This window comes from Acipenser ruthenus, unplaced genomic scaffold (genome assembly GCF_902713425.1).
Source record: "Acipenser ruthenus unplaced genomic scaffold, fAciRut3.2 maternal haplotype, whole genome shotgun sequence".
NCBI lineage: Eukaryota > Metazoa > Chordata > Actinopteri > Acipenseriformes > Acipenseridae > Acipenser > Acipenser ruthenus.
Window position 1 is genome coordinate 100,001 of NW_026708051.1, and position 20,986 is coordinate 120,986.

At 43.2% G+C, this 20,986-nt stretch overlaps 2 protein-coding genes across 3 annotated transcripts in view; one reads left to right on the plus strand and one right to left on the minus strand.

Moving 5' to 3' along the window:
• LOC117409984 (inward rectifier potassium channel 2) overlaps positions 1-6,857 on the minus strand; it is an 8,280-nt gene extending 1,423 nt beyond the window's left edge. The window contains exons 1-4 of the mRNA XM_059019694.1: positions 6,702-6,857; positions 2,078-3,718; positions 1,057-1,374; positions 1-188 (exon numbers count right to left, since the gene is read on the minus strand). The exon at positions 1-188 is cut by the window's left edge and continues 1,423 nt beyond it. Coding sequence (XP_058875677.1) covers positions 1-188; positions 1,057-1,374; positions 2,078-2,881 — 1,310 coding nt within the window. The 5' untranslated portion in view covers positions 2,882-3,718; positions 6,702-6,857. The remainder of the gene's footprint in view (positions 189-1,056; positions 1,375-2,077; positions 3,719-6,701) is intronic.
• A 1,245-nt stretch (positions 6,858-8,102) lies between these two features.
• On the plus strand, positions 8,103-19,957 carry LOC117410125 (cytohesin-2). 2 transcript variants are annotated; one of them, XM_034016552.3, is made up of 12 exons: positions 8,107-8,714; positions 9,967-10,117; positions 10,322-10,388; positions 11,640-11,758; positions 12,488-12,568; positions 14,182-14,294; positions 14,412-14,560; positions 14,669-14,780; positions 16,974-17,050; positions 17,946-18,017; positions 18,603-18,757; positions 19,418-19,957. In XM_034016552.3, exons 1-12 carry the CDS (start codon positions 8,696-8,698, stop codon positions 19,503-19,505), a joined length of 1,203 nt encoding a protein of 400 aa, XP_033872443.1. In that variant the 5' UTR covers positions 8,107-8,695; the 3' UTR covers positions 19,506-19,957. The 2 variants fall into 2 exon arrangements, 1 of the variants encoding a protein (XP_033872443.1); XR_009322800.1 differs by lacking the exons at positions 18,603-18,757; positions 19,418-19,957 and adding an exon at positions 15,643-16,466 and having other exon boundaries at positions 8,103-8,714; positions 17,946-17,966.
• The last annotated feature ends 1,029 nt before the right edge of the window (positions 19,958-20,986 follow it).

A 20,986-nucleotide genomic window follows, 5' to 3' on the forward strand; every position in this document is an offset into this window, starting at 1 on the left:
TCGACGGCTCTGGGGTTCGGGGTCACCAGCTCCAGCTCCAGCTCGCTGTGATCCATCAAAGCCACCTCGTTCTCGTAACAGAACGACGCGCGCGAGGTCTGGATGTATTTCTGCTCGGCCAGGTCCTTTGCACTGCAGCTGGGGATGCTGGGAACTTTATATGTGCGGTGGAAATAGGAGTAATCCACCTGCAAGCACACAGTACAGACAATTCAATACAATCAAAATACAATACAGACAATACAATACAATCAAAATACAATACAGACACAATACAGACAATACAATACAATCAAACTACAATACAGACACAATACACACACACACACACAATTCAGACAATACAATACACAATACAGACACAATACAATACAGACTATGTACTTAATGTGGAAATCGTTTTGCATGATATAATTGTGACTCTAACCCTAACCCTTCCCTTTTCTGATACAATTGTGTACTTAACAACACTGTGCAAAAATATTTTACATGTGCCTAAAAATAAACATGCATTACCTAGAATTTTATGATTGAGACATTATATATATCATCATCATTTACATCTTTTATTTAGATCTTTTTTTTCCATTTCTGTCAGTTTTGCTTTTAAGTATATGGGAAAACTCCAAAGTGTTGGGTATGTAATTCAATATGTTAACAAGGGAACATTATTCAGCAGCTTTCATTGGACTCTATGAAGCTGAGGGAGTTCATTCTATATAGAGGGGGTGGAATTCAATATGTTAACAAGGGAACATTATTCAGCAGCTTTCATTGGACTCTATGAAGCTGAGGGAGTTCATTCTATATAGAGGGGGTGGAATTCAATATGTTAACAAGGGAACATTATTCAGCAGCTTTCACTGGACTCTATGAAGCTGAGGGAGTTCATTCTATATAGAGGGTGTGGAATTCAATATGTTAACAAGGGAACATTATTCAGCAGCTTTCATTGGACTTCATGAAGCAAAATGAGTTCATTCTATAGGGCGATGCAAAACCTTTGTACAGACACACGCTCACAGACTCGCGTGCTCACAGGGTTTCTCAGCATACCTGGTAGTGGTTCTTCTTGTCAAAGAGCACGGGTTCGAAGCGGTGGCCCCACAGGATCTCGTGGCTGAGGTAGGAGCTGCGGCACTGCGTGGTCATGGCTGTGGCCTCCACCATGCCCTCCAGGATGACCACGACTTCGAAGTCGGCCTCTTGCTCCAGCTCCGCCTGGCTCAGCTCGTACAGCGGGCTGTCCTCGTCGATCTCGTGGACGATGGTCACAGGAGACACCAGGAAGATCCGGTCCGTGCCGTTGTCGAAGCCCACGTTCATGTCCTCGTGGTCCAAGGGAAGGTACTCTCCTTCTGGGGTCACGCGTGGCTGGAGAGGAGGCGGGGGTAAGGATGACAAACCCGTCGGTGTGATTCTTGTGTGTGATTTTGTTTTTCTTACACAGGGTGAAGTTATCTGTCCGAAAGCTGTGTTCTGTAAAACCTCCGCAATGCTGATCAAGTAAATTAAAATCCAATTAAAATCGATATTTGTTTTTGAGATAATTTACAGTTTTTTTTCTCTGATCTTTATTTTTCAGTTCAAGCAGAGAATGGGTGACCTTTATGCTTTAGATAAAACAAATAGACTTTTTATGCCATTGAGAAACAAACATTCACATTTTGTTTCGTGAAACCCCCTTTATTCATATTCAACATACAACAAAACCATGGTTACCAGCATTCTAATTGTTCAACATTCTATTCAATTATCTGTTCAGAGATACTAAGATATTTAATGAGCGAGTCGTCCGAGTGAAGTTATCCTGCAACAAACTCCCCATCCCCAGCTGTGCTGTGGGACCATTCTACTTGTGAGCAATTAAAGTATTTAGCATATTTGTTAAAAAGGAGACCATTATTATCTATTCGGAGATACCCGGGTATTTAGTAAGTAAGTAAGGGGTCTGAGTGAAGATTAAGCGGGCAACAACTTTCTGAGTAGTCTGAGTGGTTATCCAGCAGCAGACTCCCCATCCCCAGGGACGGACGCACGCCTTGATAAACGTGGGCAGGCAGCCCGCTCCACTCACCTTGAGCAGCTGCGCCCTCACGTGGGCTTCCACCAAGTGGCTGGTCCTCAGGTTCCCCACCCTCCACATCATGCACAGCTTGCCGTCCCGGAGCGCCACCACAGCGTTCTCAGAGAACACCAGCGTCTCGTTGCGTTTCTTGGGCTTGGCGATCTTCACCATGACGGCGCCGATGATGAAGGCGTCGATGATGCTTCCCACGATGCACTGCAGCACCACCGCCAGCACGGCCAGCGGGCAGGCCTCCGTCACGCTGCGGAAACCGTAGCCGATCGACGTCTGGGTCTCCAGGGAGAAGAGGAAGGCCGCTGTGAAGGTGGTGACCTGGAGGAAGCAGGGCTCGGGAGCACCCGGCGGGGCCGGCCGGGGGCCGAAGTCGCCGTGGCCCGAGGCGATGAGCCAGAAGGTGAAGCCGAACAGCAGCCAGGAGAGCAGGAAGGAAAGGGAGAACAGCACGAACATCCACCTCCAGCGGATATCCACGCAGGTGGTGAAGAGGTCAGTGAGGTAGCGCTGGCCGCGCTCGCTCACGTTCACGAAGGTGATGTTGCAGCGGCCGTCTTTTCGCACGAAGCGGTTCCGGGCTCGCTGCTGCCTCCGGTGGTCCGGTGAGGAACCGCTGGGGCTGCAGTCCCCGTTTCCCTGGGAGAAGGCTTTTCCGTTGCGCGAGGGCAGGCTGGCGTGCGTGCAGGCTCCGCCCTCTCCCGCCTCGCCGGAACTCTGGGCGAGTTTCATCACTTCCTCTTCGTCGAGGGGCGTGTCCACCACGACACTGAAACGCCGCTTCACTCTGGCGGCTGCCATTGCGGGCAGTTTGGTTCGGCCGCTTATTGACGTGATTTTGATGCGTTATCCAAGATTCTGTGCTTTTTAAATGAACTTTAACCCCACAGTAGGGGAGACGCTAATGGAGGGATGAGTCTTGATGGCTGAACTGGCCTGTTTCTCGTTCCCAAACTTTTCTTATGTTCGTGTGTTGTGAAAAGTCACAGATCTTTTTTTATTTTTTTTTCCAAGGCTTATGTCTCTATTGGCGGCTCAGGGAGACCGAACGGTCGCCGCCCCCTTTATGTGATTCTTTCCTGTTTATAGTTCATTCCTGAAATATTTGTTTTTGGTATTCTGTTTCCATGGCAATTTCTGCCCTAGTTAAAGTAAAAAAAAAAAAAAAAAACGGTCTTATTCCCTATGTGCAAGTTACCTATTTAAACACTCTCTGGTTACTTTTCCGCATATAATTACCTTTCAGTCTTTTTTGAGGAGTGAAACACATTTTGTTCTCGTGAACTTGTTGCACTTTAACAGGGAAGACAACTTAGATTTATTATCCAAACACAGTCTTTAAAAAAAACTAAATAATTGTGCGTTCGATAAAGCAATCCTTTTTGATCTGCTTGGCTTAGCGATTCCAGTCCTCTGTTTTAAAAACAGCTGTTTAGCCTGAACAGTGTCTGATAAAACAGTTTAGTCACTCTGGTTGACAAAGAAAGAAAACAAAACTCATCGCTTCCATTGGTCTGCAATTCCGTTTTCAAAGCCTTGGTGATTGAGATTTGATGTCCTGCTTTGGTTTTCGAGAAAGGTTTGGGACACAATCTGGCCGATGAACCCTGGTTTTTAAAATCCAGGGTATATCTCACCCTGAAAGAGAGGAAAAGAAAGAAAATGATAACTGTTAGAGAGAAGACACCTGGGCAATAGTCACATCGTTTATAGTGAACAATGTATTTCTCTCACGGATGTCCCGATTTCCGTGAAATGTACCCACTGTGTAAAATGTAGTTCCTGTTAAAATTCCCATTTCTGAAATATCACTTAAAAATAAACACAGCAAACGTTTGCCTGATTGAGGCGCTGCCTGTCACGCTGCATTCAGGAACCTGGCAGCCGGTTTAGTTTGCTTCCTCCAGTAAATGATTGAACACACGACTGCACAGAGCTGTGCGCTTTCTTTAAAATGTCTTCAATGAAAAAAAAGACACTGGCTGCAACAACGATGGGAAATCTATTTCGGCTAAAGATCGCTCTGTCCAGTACAAGAAGGGGATGTTTCATGTGTTAAAACATTTGTATTTTTTACATTTATTTATGTTTTAACTTTGATCATTCACAGATGGTGAAAATCTTCAAAAGGTTGACATAAAAACGAACTATTCTAAAATTCAGCATATTTGTAAAGTAGCATTTAAAATATTTAGCAACATTTGTTGTATGACGTGATGTATTATTTAATCTCAAATTACCTATTGTTGGACCGTGAAATAAGCTTTTTTTTTTACTGTGAAGGTAACCCAGCCTTATTTATAGTGGTTCTGGAGAAATACAATCCAGTCACAGTAAGCATTGCGTGAAGGATGTACAAATTAGGGAGCGACCCTTTCCCATCACAAGACCTGCTAAAAAAAGGTGTCAAGTGGTTAGTTCACAAGTTTGAAATATTCCAGGAGTCTGTTCGGGACTTTCTGAAGTGGTTTGTATGTGTGTGTGTTGGTTATAAATAGCAAGGAATTTAATTGTCTCGAGATATCAAAAGTTGTGTGATGTCAGACCTGGACATGAGGATATGGAAGCGGGTTTGAATTCCACACACAGCTATAGATACGGTTCGAGACGAAAGTGTTGCATCATCACCCTATAGAATGAACTCATTGTGCTTCAAAAAGTCCAGTGAGACCTGCTGAATAATGTTGCGTTAACATATTGAATTACACACCAGTGCTTTGTAGTTCTAGTTCTAGGTGATGCAAAACTTTTGGCCATAGCTGTACATATATGCATGTGTGTATGTATGTGTGTATGTATGTATGTGTGTATGTGTGTTCTGTAGATGGTAGATTGATTGATAGACAGCTTGGACACACACACATACAGTGTGCTCTTATATAAAGAGGAAAGCTGATTAGAAGTAATACTCTCTAAACACACAAAGATTTTAGAAATAACATTTTCCATTTCAATTTAACCACCCTCCCTCCCCTCGTCACACTCCTCTTCTCTGTGTTTCTCTCCTCTCTCTCCCTGTCTATCTCTCCCTCTGACTTTAGTCCATGATTATGTTTCCATATTAAGATATTATGAAGGAGGATTAAGGATTTCCAGATGTACATATGATCTCAATGTCATTTGTAATCTCTAGATAAACCTCAAACTCTCTCTCTCTCTCTCTCTCTCTCTCTCTCTCTCTCCCCCCCCCCCCCCCCCCCGAGTCATGGAGTCTGAACTGCCCCCTGCCTCCCTCACCCCCATAAGAGAAAGGGGGCTCCCTCCAGTCCAGGGCAGGCTGAGGCACTGCGACTGAACTGCTCCCTCACACACGCACTCAAACACCACACTGGCTGAATACTAAATTATTTATTGCACAGTAACTTTGAAGTTTTTTTTTCTCTTTTGAATATTTGATAAACAGTTGCATGAAACATTCTGCGCGGTAGCTGTTGTGGAGACGTGATTCAGAAGAATCGGGCATAAGTTTGGCTTTATGAAGCAACATTGGTCGCTCAATCGCAGAGAGAAAGCAATTGATCAGGTATTGACCACATGACTTTCTGGGTCATTCGCTTTCAATCAACACAGTTAGCAGAGATACTGTGTCATACAAATAATAATACACTGTGAAAACCAGGCTGTGTTTGTATTTCTGAAATAATAAAAGCATATTTAAAAGCTGTGCAAGTGTTTTTGACATATCGTGTACAGCATTGTGCAGATGTATCGGCACGCCTCAGGATGTGTCATTGATATCCTTTATATACCCGCCTGCATGAAAACACCTCAGGACTTTTGCCCATCTTGACAATTTTCCATGATGTTCAGTTCCCGTGGTTTGATTTCACACACACAGCAAATCAAAACTACAGAAGCAATGGGGTGTTCTCATACATTTGCACAAGGCTGTATCTACCACATGCTGTTTGTTTGAAGAATTCGATTTGATGGTGGATTTCCAATAGCGGCTGTCCCAAGTTGAGGTTCTTAAACGGAGGCCCGTTGGAACACTACATTGACCTTTGCCCTCCCCTGGAGTTGTCTGGGAAATAGTTACCTTGTCGTTTGCTCTACAGCAACCCCTACTGGTCAGACACCAGTATGGCTTGGGTAACATTTTCTGATTTAGTTTGGGGAATGAAAAGATAAGTTTGGGTTTGCCTTTTGCATTTCAAATTGGGAAGAACAACTGTGTCAAAATAATTGATCCAAATATAAAAAAGAAATAGAATCAAACTCGATTTTGCTTTCTAGAAAATGAGTTTTACTGTGTGTGAAATGTGTTGAAGTACAGCGAAACACGGTAAATCATAGGGACGCATTGTAAAGCACAGAGAGGTGTGGTAAAGCATAGGGAAGCATTGTAAAGCACAGAGAGGTCTGGTAAAGCACAGGGAAGCATTGTAAAGCACAGAGAGGTCTGGTAAAGCATAGGGAAGCATTGTAAAGCACAGAGAGGTCTGGTAAAGCACAGGGAAGCATTGTAAAGCACAGAGAGGTCTGGTAAAGCATAGAGAAGCATTGTAAAGCACAGAGAGGTGAGGTAAAGCATATATATATATATATATATATATATATATATATATATATATATATATAAATAATAATAATAACAGTCAAGTAAAGAGGGATTTCTTACCTCACGCTGTCAGATGATTAGTTATCATGTTTGTATCCCAAACAAATATCTCTCTCTCTCCACTCTCACCCCTTTCTCTCTTATGTTCTGCGTTGGTTAACTGTTAGAACTATTTCTCTCTCTCTCTCTCTCTCTCTGTTGAAGTCATTTGATCAGCTTTGCGGTAAGTACAGCAGAGTCGATGCTCTGGGTCGCTTTGTCTCTCTCTCTCTCTCTCTCTCCTCTCTCTCTCTCTCTCTCTCTCTCTCTCTCTCTCCTTCTCTCTCTATATATAAATAAATAAATACATAAATGTTTACTTTGGCCCTGAGGCATAACAACAACAGATTTCTATAGCACCTTTCATCACGAGGATACCAACCCCCCAACACACACAGAATAATCAAAACAGAAATTTAAAAGAGATCAAAATACATGGTTTTAATTGTTAAAGAAAGAAGCTAGCTTATAGAAATAAAACAATCAAGAGTCTAAAACAAACATTTTGCTCTCTACTTTGGGGGGTTTGATCTGAATGTGTGTTCATTTTCCTCTGGGTTAGGATCACTGGTGCGGTCCTAAATCTGAAGCTACCCGAACGACACTAAAATATAGATTTTCTTTAAGAAGAATTGTTATACCCCATCCCATTACGTTTGTATAGTGAAGTTCTAGTGACATAATTACTAGAAGCTGTGTTACTAGAAACGTCTCAATGGATGCTATAGGTTCAGTATAGCATCACTCCTGTCTCTGTCTCTCTCTCTCTCTCTCTCTCTCTCTCTCGCTCTCTCGCTCACTCCATCCCTCTATCAGATATAATCCCCTCCCACCCCTCTCTGACCAGGCTGACACCTGGTGATGTCACTTCCCAGCCTGGCCAATCACCCTCGATATGCAAATGAGAGAGAAAAGAGGCGTCTGTTAGTTGACTCAGTTTGAGACGGAGCGTAGTAACTGCGCACGGCGTTGCCATTAACGCAAAAATATCTCTCATTCATTGCTCAAACGTGTATCTTACAGTAATTCTCTCTCCTCTCTCTCTCTGCCCTCAGAGAAGTTTCCACGAATCAATCAATCAGGCTTCTGGGTTTGGCTTCAGCTATAGAGATCCCCACACGGGCACGGCATTGTATTATACTCCTATACCAAACATTATATGGGAGTCTCTGGAACGCAACACGCAGTGCAGATGGGGGTTCTGTTGGGGCTTTTAAACGTCACAACTACAGCCCCGAGCACGTTTATTTAGAACGTTCCATTGCTTCTGTAGTTTGGATATCAATGACACACCCTGGAGTGACGTCATTGTTCTACGATGTCTCTATTAACCGACAGACCTCCGGGCCGGCGTGTGTCATTTACACAGGCGGCTGAACGGCGCTGATGGAAACCGATCAATGTGCGTTTTGTTATTCAGCTGCATCTTAGCAGGACAGGATGGATTCGGAGGCAGATTTTTTCTTTATTTTGTATTTTTTTTTTAAAAAAGAGAAAAGAAAAGACTGCGTTTCGGAATTCAGTTTCGCTTTATATTAGTTTTCTAAATTTCTTAATTCATCTCTTTAAAAAAAAAACACAGCCCCTCTTGTATTGAACACAATTAATTCAATAGGAAATATTATCGGTGCCTTGGCTGCCACCTGCCGGTTTCAATTAGAATTGCACATGTGCATAGGAATAGTAATATATCCTCTACTAAAATGTCTGCCAGTGTACACTTTCCTCTACCAAGATGGCGGCCCGTCCCCGACAGTTTTCCTCCCGCAAAATAGACGCTTTCTTTACCAAAATGTCTTCCTTTGCGCGTCGCCGCCCAACTAGAACGCCAATCTGATTTGGTTTAGCAAGGTGGCCGACGCCTGGCTTCACTCCACTTTCCTGTGAGGATTTCAAAGGGATGGGCGTATCCCCGCATTCCCGTTTTCCCTTTGTTTGCAAGAGTGTCCACGACGGGGCGTTGAATAAAGTTTTAAAGCGGTTGAATCCGCAGTGACTCGGGAAAGAGAACAGCGATGGAGGATCTGGATTTTAGTAAGTCTATTCTTGGTGTTATTTTTAACATTATTGCATTAATACGCGTGCCCTGAATTCTCATGTTGTCAGCAGCCCTTATAATAACGCATACCCCGCATTCCAGTACCTCGTTTGTAAACTACAGGCGTTATTCATGTTAATGATAATGCTACTGTACGTCAACGCAATGCTGGATCGGGTTTTCCTTATTGGCGTAATGTAAGGAAATCAGAACGTTTTTAATAATTCATTTAGCTCTTGTTGACAATAGACTGCGTTATTATCATAGCTACTAATCAAAACCCGAGCCTCAATACTCGATCAATTACTGGTGTCGGTGCATTTCAAGATGCGGCACTGCTGTATTATACTGTGTTATTGTATAGCGAGCGATGATGTGGAGATCAATGTGTCCATTCTATTGTGTAGTAATAATAATAATAATAATAATAATAATAATAATAATAATAATAGCCTATTGTTTTTTTAATGATGCTTGAAATGAAGTTAAGGTGACTGACAGCTCGCTCTCATTGATTGTGTAATATGTCCTGTACTCATGTCATCGTGTACATTGTATTGACGTTGTTGTAATAATAATAATAATAATAATAATAATAATAATAATAATATGCATGTTATTTTGTCTGTAAATCTGTAATTTGTAAATGAGAATGCTGATCACGTCAATGTAAATAAAACACCAGTTTTCGATTATTCGCTGTAAAGAAATTTGGTTAATAATAATAATAATAATAATAATAATAATAATAGTTAGTATAATTATCATGGTTATTGTTGTAGTTATTTAAATGTGGCAGATTATTAACGTTTATAGGCGAGTTCAGTTTACATGTTAGTGTAACAGTTAGGTTAATAATAATAATAATAATAATAATAATAATAATAATAATAATAATGTTCTTTCAAAGTTAACGTTTGTCAAACATTTGTGTTCATGGTTTTGTTTTCTCAGTAGTCTAAACATATGTTTAGTGCTGTAGGTGCTATAGAAACCGTTTAAAATAATACAGAGGTATTTACTACACATTACAGGCAGGTTTCGTTTTCATGTCATTATTGAGTTACAGTTTGATCCATTCCTGGTTTTACTATGAGTTTAATAAGGCACACCTGAGCTTGTTACCTGTACACACTGTGGCTGATTAAGCTGTCTCTGTCTCCCTCCGTGTCTGTCTCTCTGTCTGTCTGTGTGTGTGTCTCTCTCCCTGTCTGTCTGTCTGTCTCTCCCTGTCTCTGTGTCTCTCAGTCCCGGGGGATCTCAGCTCGGAGGAGCGCCTGGAGCTTGAAGAGATTCGACGCAGGAAAGGTGTTCTGCTGCTGGAGATCCAGAGACTTAAAGATGAGCTGAGAGAGGCCATGATGGAAGTGGAGGGACTGGAGAGCAACACAGAGGGGAGGTGAGAGGAGAGGAGAGGAGAGGAGAGGAGAGGGGGGAGAGGAGAGGAGAGGGGGGGGAGGGACTGGAGAGAGAGAGAGAGAGAGAGAGAGAGAGAGAGAGAGAGAGAGAGAGAGAGAGAGAGAGAGAGAGAGAGAGAGAGAGAGAGAGAGAGAGAGAGAGAGAGAGAGATCGATCGGGAGTTTTAACAGTTTTTTTTTCTCAGCAAAACGTTACAGAAAAGCCGTCATGTGGCCATGGGTCGAAAAAAGTTCAACATGGATCCCAAAAAGGTGACTATTATTATTATTATTATTATTATTATTATTATTATTATTATTATTAGGGGAAGTTGCTCATTCCAACTTTGATCAATGAATCAATGATGATGTGTTCAAATTGATTAAGAAAAATAATTGGGTCTAAAAGGTGTGTGTGTGTGTGTGTGTCTGTGTGTCTGCAGGATATTGAGCTCTGTGTGTGTGTCTGTGTGTGTGTCTGTGTGTCTGCAGGGTATTCAGCTCTGTGTGTGTGTGTGTGTGTCTGCAGGGTATTCAGCTCTGTCTGTGTGTGTGTGTGTCTGCAGGGTATTCAGCTCTCTGTGTGTTTAACCTGTCTCTGTGTGTGTGTGTGTCTGTGTGTCTGCAGGGTATTCAGCTCTCTGTGTGTTTAACCTGTCTCTGTTTGTGTGTGTCTGTGTGTCTGCAGGGTATTCAGCTCTCTGTGTGTTTAACCTGTCTCTGTGTGTGTGTGTGTGTGTCTACAGGGTATTCAGCTCTCTGTGTGTTTAACCTGTCTCTGTGTGTGTGTGTGTCTGCAGGGTATTCAGCTCTCTGTGTGTTTAACCTGTCTCTGTGTGTGTGTGTGTCTGCAGGGTATTCAGCTCTCTGTGTGTTTAACCTGTCTCTGTGTGTGTGTGTGTCTACAGGGTATTCAGCTCTCTGTGTGTTTAACCTGTCTCTGTGTGTGTGTGTGTCTACAGGGTATTCAGCTCTCTGTGTATTTAACCTGTCTCTGTGTGTGTGTGTGTGTCTGCAGGGTATTCAGCTCTCTGTGTGTTTAACCTGTCTCTGTGTGTGTGTGTGTCTGCAGGGTATTCAGCTCTGTGTGTGTGTGTGTGTGTGTGTGTGTGTCTGCAGGGTATTCAGCTCTCTGTGTATTTAACCTGTCTCTGTGTGTGTGTGTGTCTGCAGGGTATTCAGCTCTCTGTGTGTCTGTGTGTCTGTGTGTGTGTGTGTCTGCAGGGTATTCAGCTCTCTGTGTGTTTAACCTGTCTCTGTGTGTGTGTGTGTCTGCAGGGTATTCAGCTCTGTGTGTGTGTGTGTGTGTGTGTGTCTGCAGGGTATTCAGCTCTCTCTGTGTGTGTGTCTGCAGGGTATTCAGCTCTCTGTGTATTTAACCTGTCTCTGTGTGTCTGTGTGTCTACAGGGTATTCAGCTCTCTGTGTGTTTAACCTGTCTCTGTGTGTGTGTGTGTCTGCAGGGTATTCAGCTCTCTGTGTATTTAACCTGTCTCTGTGTGTGTGTGTGTGTGTGTGTCTGCAGGGTATTCAGTTCCTGGTTGAAAACGAGTTGCTGTGCCACACAGCTGAAGAAATCGCTCAGTTCCTGTACAAAGGGGAGGGGCTCAACAAGACTGCGATCGGGGATTATCTCGGTGAAAGGTACCCTGACCGTCTTCCGTATAGCTGGGCTGGGAACAGCAGAGAGAATCCCCATTGCATAGCAGTGTGATCCAGTCCTGGTTTCACTATGAGTTTAATAAGACACCCCTGAGTGTGATCCAGTCCAGGTTTCACTATGAGTTTAATAAGACACACCTGAGTGTGATCCAGTCCTGGTGTCACTATGAGTTTAATAAGACACACCTGAGTTTGATCCAGTCCAGGTTTCACTATGAGTTTAATAAGACACACCTGAGTGTGATCCAGTCCTGGTGTCACTATGAGTTTAATAAGACACACCTGAGTGTGATCCAGTCCTGGTTTCACTATGAGTTTAATAAGACACACCTGAGTGTGATCCAGTCCTGGTTTCACTATGAGTTTAATAAGACACACCTGAGTGTGATCCAGTCCAGGTTTCACTTTGAGTTTAATAAGAAGTGATTGATACCAGGAGGTTCAAATCCCAGCTCAGCCACTGACTCCCTGTGTGTGTGCGTGACCCTGAGCAAGTCACTGAACCTCCTTGTGCTCCGTCCTTCAGGATGAGACATCAAACAAACGAGCTCCTATTGGAAGTGACTCTGCAGCAGCAGCAGCAGTTGTTGATGATGCAGAGTTCACCCCCCCTAGTCTCTGGAAGTCGCTTTGGACAAAAGCGTCTGCTAAATGACTCATTTAATGCTACTACTACTACTAATAATAATAATGTCTCGTTCTTTTGCTCAGGGACGACTTCAATATCCGAGTCCTCCATGCGTTTGTGGATCTCCACGAGTTCACAGACCTCAATCTGGTGCAAGCGCTCAGGTGAGCAAGCTGTCTGTGTGTCGGTGTGTCGTGTTGATGTGCTGTCATCTCTGGGTGTGTACACACAGCCGTGTGCAAACGTGTCACGAATCCCATCGCTTCTGTCAAAACCACTGGAACTGAAAATCTGGAAGAAAATTATCAGGCATATTGGCGATTTTGTTTGATTTAATGACTTTAATAGGCCGCACGTGCAATTAATTTCAAACAGCGAGAGAAAAGGAACACGGAGCCACACGCGGTCAAACGCAGGAGGCTTTTTAGAAGTTGTTTAAGACACCTGATTAAAGCACAAAGTGGTCTAACATTTTCACACTGTTGTTTCTATATCCCTGATTACTGAGCGGAGATTGAAATTCTCACACCCTGAGGTGTTTTCATGCAGGTAGGGTATATAAAGGATATCAATGACACATCTGGAGGTGTTCTGATACATTTGCACACGGCTGTATTATTGTTTCCCAGCGGTGTGTAATTTTACTGCTAGTTGTTTGCTGCCACCTTGTGGTTGTCACGGGTAAAAAAAAAAAAAAAATTTTATAAAAGTTCTGTACCTCGTAAGACTAGATCTCCCGATTGCATACCTGAGCGCTGTTGTGGTCTGATGAAGAAACCAAGCAAACTGTTTGAACAGTGTGTGTGTGTGTTAGCAGGGTAACCGGTCCTGAGAACGTACACAGATTAACACAGGGGTCTCTTCTGTAGTTATTCACTGCACTCAGATCTGCTCGGTATGTTGCTGTGATATTACTGTGAGATCGCACGCCCTGAGCGTTTGCCTTGTTTTTAATGAGGCATGCTTCTGAAAGCTTTGGCACAGCGACGGGTTCTTTATCGAATTTGTGTTTGATCGCCGTGACAACCTGGTTTATTTTGTCAGCTTTCCATTAACTCATGAGGTCCTCGTTCGAGGGACAGGCTGTGACATTTTAAACTGGTCTCCTCTCCCTGTTATTTTTCATTTTCTCTTTAACTGTGTTGTTATGGTAACTCGCTCTCATTTTGTTAACCAGCAAAAGTCAAGTCTGAACTGAACTGTTATTAATTCTGCAAACGCTGCCCAGCCCTTCAGAGGCATTGACGACACCTCGATATAAAATAACAAAACTGAAGCCTAAAATGGATCTCTGTGTTTTTCACAGCCGGTGTGAAATTTCACTGCTCTGATTTACAGGAGCACCGCGTCTAACTGGACTGTCCTCAAAACAGGACGCGGCGCTCTGTACCCAAAACGAAGGATTTAAAAAGAATAGCAGAGAAATACTGATTTTAGAATGTATCAAAATGACGTGAAAAAATAATAAAGACAGCTTCTGTTGTGATTTTTTTTTTTTTTTTTAAGAAGAAAATGAATCTGGTGCTTCATGGGTTAAATCATGGGTTTTAATCCTGTCTTCAAGTATACTCAAAGGAGTTCATATTGTATTCTAGCAGTGTTATTATTATCTGCACTGGCTGTAAACCGCACTGTGTTTAAATATGAAGCTTGCATTGTAACCCTGCCCTGTGACTCCTGTGTGAGTCGCCTGGGATAAAGGCGTCTGTCAAATACTTTAATCGTAATAAGTAATAAATGTAAGCTGATTTGTTTCTGTGTTTCTTTCCCACATCAGACAGTTTCTCTGGAGTTTCCGGTTGCCCGGGGAGGCACAGAAAATCGACAGGATGATGGAAGCATTCGCTCAGCGATACTGTCACTGCAACCCCGGTGTCTTTCAGAGTACAGGTACTAAACACCCACCCCACTCACTATTTTGAAATGTCAGTGTTTTCCCCCTGACTAGCCCTGTTGCCCAGTTATGAGAGAATGCACGGGGGTTCTGATTGAGTGTTCTTCCTTCAGACACCTGCTATGTTCTGTCGTTCGCCATCATCATGCTGAACACCAGTCTGCACAACCCCAACGTGAGAGACAAGCCGGGGGTGGAGAGATTCATCTCCATGAACAGAGGAATCAACGAGGGAGGGGACCTGCCAGAGGAGCTGCTGAGGGTGAGGGGGTGAGGGGAGGTGAGAGAGAGGGAGGGATGGATGGATGGGTGGATGGATGTAGTACCATGATTTAGATTTTCTTTCAATTCTCTTTTTTTTCTTTGTCAGAATCTTTACGACAGCATCAAGAACGAGCCGTTCAAAATCCCCGAGGATGATGGGAATGACCTGACGCACACTTTCTTCAACCCTGACCGGGAGGGCTGGCTCCTCAAACTGGGTGAGAGAGAGAGCGAGAGAGAGCGAGAGAGAGAGAGAGATAGAGAGAGATAGAGAGAGATAGAGAGAGATACAGGGATACAGAGAGAGAGAAGATAGAGAGAGAGAGATACAGAGAGAGCGAGAGATACAGGGATACAGAGAGAGAGAAGATAGAGAGAGAGAGATACAGAGAGAGAGAGAGATACAGGGATACAGAGAGAGAGAAGATAGAGAGAGAGAGAGATACAGAGAGAGCGAGGAGAGAGATGAGAGAGCGAGAGATGAGCGAGAGAGAGAGAGAGAGTGAGAGAGAATCCACTGGAATGCTTTTGGACAAAGATTACATTCAAATTACACTTCGAATCAATTAAAGAAAAGGCAAACGCTTTGCATCACCCTCTATATAGAATGAACTCCCTCAGCTTCATAGAGTCCAATGAAAGCTGCTGAATAATGTTCCCTTGTTAACATATTGAATTCCAGCCCCTCTATATAGAATGAACTCCCTCAGCTTCATAGAGTCCAATGAAAGCTGCTGAATAATGTTCCCTTGTTAACATATTGAATTCCACCCCCTCTATATAGAATGAACTCCCTCAGCTTCATAGAGTCCAATGAAAGCTGCTGAATAATGTTCCCTTGTTAACATATTGAATTCCACACCAGCGCTTTGTAGTTTTCTATATAAGTAACAGAAAAAACTGACAAATTGAATCTAACATGAAATACTACTGGACTGCTATTATGGCTCCGGTATTGATTTTTTTTTATATCATTTTGTAATTTCATTGATTTACATGATGATGTTAATTAAAAAACCTACATTATGTTCATGTATTTTTTAAATGTTTTTTGATTCTGTCTCAATCCTTAAATTCTAGATGATGCTGAGCGTTTGCACATAGCTCTGTGCTCCTTAACAATAAACCCACAACACAAAGAGCTCAATCTTTTCTCTCTGCCAAGATCAACAGACCCAACCTTTCCTGCTGCGTCGCTGTTGCCTTGTTCTGTTAAAGTCTTCCGTTTGAACATTCAATGATTTGAAGTTTGCTGAGAGAAAGCATTTGCAGCAGTGAGGTACAGATTTGAGACGAGATGCTTGCGAGAAATTCTTTGGTTTCCAAAACGCGGCAGTCAGATCACTAACGATGAAGGCTGTAACAAAATATTTTAAAAATGTCCTTTTATACATTGAGAAGGGTTACATTTACTATCTTCAGTGTTTTCTGAAGTGGGGCACAGGAAATAAAAAATCCTGTTTATAAATTCTGTGTTTGTTTCACTGAGTTTCCTGTCGTAGTCTGTACGCTGTTTTTATATCAATAAATTCATTTCCAGGACTTTCGTCTGAAGGCTCTGAATACGTTTCAGATTTTCAGTTTGTCTCGATTGAATTAAATCCAGTTTAAAACGTTTTTTAAAGGTCAATACAGTTTCACGAAAACCAAACTGGGTTTCATATTTTGTTCTGAGGTTCAGTTGTGTATAAAAGTAACTAATTATGACGTCTTTGTAAGGGGTGGTTTGTCTGGTCCTGTGCTTTCACTGTGGTATACATTTCTGCATGATCTTGGCTAATGTGACTAATATTTCTCTTTCTCTCTCTTTCTCCCTCCCTTTCTTACCACTCTCTCTCCTCTCCTCTCCTCTCCCGCCTTACTCTCCCTCTCTCCTCTCTCTTCTACTGATTGCTCTTAAGGAGGTATGTATCTAAACTGCTTATTAATCTTCAGTGTTTGTCAAAGAATGTTTTGCATGTTGAAGGCTCTCAAAATACGTTTTAAAAAAAACTAATGAAAAAACAAACCCAATGCAGTAAGAACTGTCTAATCTGGACATCGTTTGAGAACGGAGAATTGTGCACGATTATACAGACTGCCAGTTTACAGGGGTTGGGGTTAGAGCTGGAGCTGGAGCTGGGGTTGGAGCTGGGGTGTACCCCTTTTATTTACTTTTTTTATATAAATCGATTGATTGATAGATAGTTACTTATCCAATCACGATGAAACTTTGTTATGGAAATAGCACGAGTTCACAGGGGGATCAGAATCTGGGTCTGTGTGGAGTCTCCTGTCCCTCACTCTGCCTGCCAGCATGCAGTTTTCCATTCAGTCGTGGTGATGCTTTCTGATCACTCTGAGTTTGTGCATTTGACAGCTGTGGCGATGTGGGTGTGTGTGTGACTTTTTCTGTTTGTTTGTGTCGACAGGGGGTCGCGTGAAAACGTGGAAAAGACGCTGGTTCATCCTGACAGACAATTGCCTCTACTACTTTGAGTACACCACGGTGAGAACACTTTCTTTCTTTTCCCAAGAGTGTTGCAGAGTGGAAACGTCTTGGTAATCACATGAAAGAAAATGCGTTGGTCATGTTAAAGCAGTTTGGAGGTGGCTGTGGCAGAAGCAGGGCTGCTGAGGTAACTTAGAATGATTGATGTGATAAAACGTGTGCAGGAATGTACGAGGAATAAAATACGGTATAGAGTGAAACACAGTGACCTTGTAAAGGAGAGTAGTTAGCGGTTGGTTGCACCTGATTGGAGCGACAGCTGAATGACTCGTTTCTGTTATAATTAGTAAGATAACAGAAACATACTAGTCATGTAGGAGCCTACTAGAGAATACATACCTTGTTCTGTTAGTCTTCCGTTTGAACATTCAGTGATTTGAAGGTTGCTGAGAGAAAGCATTTGCTGATTGATGAGGTACGGATTTGAGATGAGATGCGTACGAGGTCAGCAGTGTGGAGTAGTGGTCAGGGCTCTGGACTCTTGACTGGAGGGTCGTGGGTTCAATCCCCGGTGGAGGACACTGCTGCTGTATCCTTGAGCAAGGTACTTTACCTAGATTGCTCCAGTGAAAACCCAACTGTATAAATGGGTAATTGTATGTAAAAATATGACATCTTGTAACAGTTGTAAGTCGCTCCAGTCCCTCCAGGATCATTGTGAACCATCGATGAATCAGTCCGAGGGCTTCCTCCAGGGGTTTGGGTAATCTGATCAGTTGCCTATCCTGGTGTTTTTGTAATGAATAAATGGGTGAACGTTGTTCAGATGTGAAACACGATCTGGTCTCATCCTTCTAGCTTAACAAAGCAGTTTGTTCCATGTTTGCCTTCGTTCACAATCCTTCCGAGTGTTCTCCAGCATGTCAGTGGAATCCTTGTTTTGTTTTTTCAGGATAAGGAACCTCGAGGGATTATCCCGTTGGAGAATTTGAGTATCCGAGAAGTGGAAGATCCCAGGAAACCAGTGAGAATTCCATTCCTTTTTTTATAATGTATATAGTCAATGCAGTTTATCCCACATAGCATCTCCCAGTATGACAATGAGCAACTTGTATTGATCCATAGGGTGCTTAATACAACACGACACAAGACCCTTTTATTTTTATTCAGCCATGTGCTCGTTTATTAGAACACGCCTCGTTGCTTCTGTAGTGTTAGATTTTGTTGAGCGTATGAAATCAAAACCACCGGAACTGAAAATCTTGGTCAGTCAAATCGGAGATTGTCTGATTTTAATTGATGACTTGAATAAGCCACACGTGCAAATTCATTTCAAACAGCGAGAGAAAAGGAACATGGAGCCACACGCGGTCAAACGCAGGAGACTTTTTTAGAAGCTGTTTAAGATGCCTGATTTAAGCAAAAAACGGTCTAACATTTTCACACATGAGCGCCTGTTGATTCTATATCACTGATTACCGAGTGGAAATTGAGATTCTCACACCTGAGTTCCTGCAGGATATATGGAGTTGTTTGTTAATAAGCAGGTGCAGCTGATTGAGGGAGGTGGTTTCAGTTTTGAAGGCGTGTTTCTCCCTGTGTGTTTCAGAACTGCTTCGAGTTGTATATTCCTAATAACCGGGGTCAGCTGATCAAGGCGTGTAAGACGGAGGCGGACGGCCGGGTGGTGGAGGGCAATCACAACGTCTATCGGATCTCAGCCCCCACCCAGGAGGAGAAAGACGAGTGGATCAAAAACATCAAGTGAGCTTCTGTCTGTCTTCACGGCCGCTGGGTCTGCAGCTAAAGATTAGCATCATCACCCTGCAGAATGAAGTCCTTGTGCTTCGTAAAGTCGAACGCAACCTGCTGAATAACGTTGCGTTAACATCTCGAATTACATGCCACCGCTTTGTAGTTTTCCCCCATATATTTCATGGAAAACTGACACATTGAGAAATGTGTCATTTCGAAATCTAACAAGAAAAACTACTGTGCTACTGTTATGGTTTCTGGTGTGGGCGTTCATGTGAGATCACTTTGTAGTTTCTTTGTATACTTTAATTGGTTCAGTTAAATGATTTAGAACAGGGTTTTGAAGCAAAGACCAGGAGTGAAAGACGGCCTACTTTGCTATAATAGTGGATCGTTAACATTCCCTCTCTCTCTTTCCCTCCCTCTCTCCTCTCTCCTCTCTCTCCTCTCTCTCCTCTCTCCCTCCCTCCCTCCCTCTCTCTCCTCTCTCCCTCCCTCCCTCCCTCTCTCTCCTCCCTCCCTCCCTCCCTCTCTCTCCTCTCTCCCTCCCTCCCTCTCTCTCCTCTCTCCCTCCCTCCCTCTCTCTCCTCTCTCCCTCCCTCCCTCTCTCTCCTCCCTCCCTCCCTCCCTCTCTCTCCTCTCTCCCTCCCTCCCTCTCTCTCCTGGCAGGTCTGCAGTCAGTGTGGATCCTTTCTACGAGATGCTCGCCGCGAGGAAGAAACGCATTTCACTGAAGAAGAAGGAGGAGCAGGCGTGAGAGAGGAGAGGAACAAATAGACTTTTAAAACTCCTCCTTCGTTCCAAGCCCCGTTCTTTCACACCAAGTAGCAATCCTGGGGTACCCCCCCCATCATACATGTCGCTTTTCCACTGGGGCCTCCTTTTACAGTGACCACTATTATAAACCCTTCATCTTTAAGCCTGGAGATTCACAAGCAGTTTTTTATTGGCAATTCTAGTTGACGAGACAAAAAAAAAAAGAAATGGACAACCGAATTGCTGTTAAAAAAGCAGTGGTCTCTTCTGGCAACTCAATTGCCAGTTGACCATTGTCAGTTTGGGTTGCCAAGAAAAAAAATTGCTTGTGTGTCTCTGGCTTAGCAGCCTCTAGCTTCCCTTTATTTAAGGATTTATTTTTCAATCTTTCTGTCCTGATTTCTCTATGAACTTTATAGGGGGTAGCCCCCTTTTCTAAACTCCCTCTTCGATTCCAAAAATGAGAAACGCTCCTTTCAAAATAAATATAGACCCTCAGCCCCTCCACCTCCCTCGATCCCCTGCTTCAGAACCAACTTCCAAAGAAAGAAAGAAAGATCCTCAGATCCTAAGCTTGCAGTGTCCCACAATCAGTTCCAGTAACGACACACCAGAATAGAAATAGGGCTGAGGGCTGAGTTTAAATGTCTAGATCAGGGGTGTTCAGTCAATCCCAGGGCCATTCCACTCCCCTCCAGGAGGTTTAACAGATAATGAACTACTTAAGGGGCTGGATAGTTGGAGGCTGATTTATTTAATTGGTTCGGCTAAACAAATTAAGAACCGGGTTTTGGAACTGCAAATCTGCAATACGATTTTCCTGAAGTAATCTGAAACGATCCTTGAAGTTTAACTTTCTAAACCAATAAATAAAAACGCAGGGGGAGGTGTAGCCCGTAGGGGGGCGCTGTCTGCCGGTCGGCGCACCTCTGATTTAACTATGAAGCTGCATGACCTAGCATCGGAGCCCTGCATAAAGAGGTGACAGTTTGGTCTTATCCAGCACGGAGAACAATGTGGTGACCTTGAGCAAGGAATAAGCCTAGAGCTGCTTGCCTATTTTTATACCAAGAAGATCATTGCTGCTGAGCTTTAAGAGAGCGTCATTGGGGATTCAAGAATTCAACTTGGCCCTGACAGACCGTGATCAATGCTGCCAGCCACTTACAACATCCGGTCAAGAATGGATCTTGGCATTGAAGCAAATGGGGCAAAAAAAAAACCTTTGACTGTATCTTTCTGAATGATGGGAACCAGACAGACAGTAACCCCTGCAGTGTGGCGCCCAGTATGGGGCTGCTCTGTGGGAAGGAGATGGGGGTGTATCGCCTGGAACACAGAATGGAAGGACGCACTGGAGAGAGGGACCACATCAGGGTTTGGGGTCAATTCCTGGTTTTCAATTGCAGTAGCTTTTTTAAAACCGATTCTGACACATCGTTGATCAAAATTGCAAGTTGCGGTATTCTGTTAAAATGAGAT

What these genes read in the sequence shown, in the direction of transcription:
- LOC117410125 (XM_034016552.3), top strand. An exon ending in GGGGATTATCTCGGTGAAAG is followed by an intron (nt 11,759 to 12,487) that starts GTACCCTGACCG and finishes TCTTTTGCTCAG; the next exon opens with GGACGACTTCAATATCCGAG. An exon ending in GGGCTGGCTCCTCAAACTGG is followed by an intron (nt 14,781 to 16,973) that starts GTGAGAGAGAGA and finishes TTGTGTCGACAG; the next exon opens with GGGGTCGCGTGAAAACGTGG.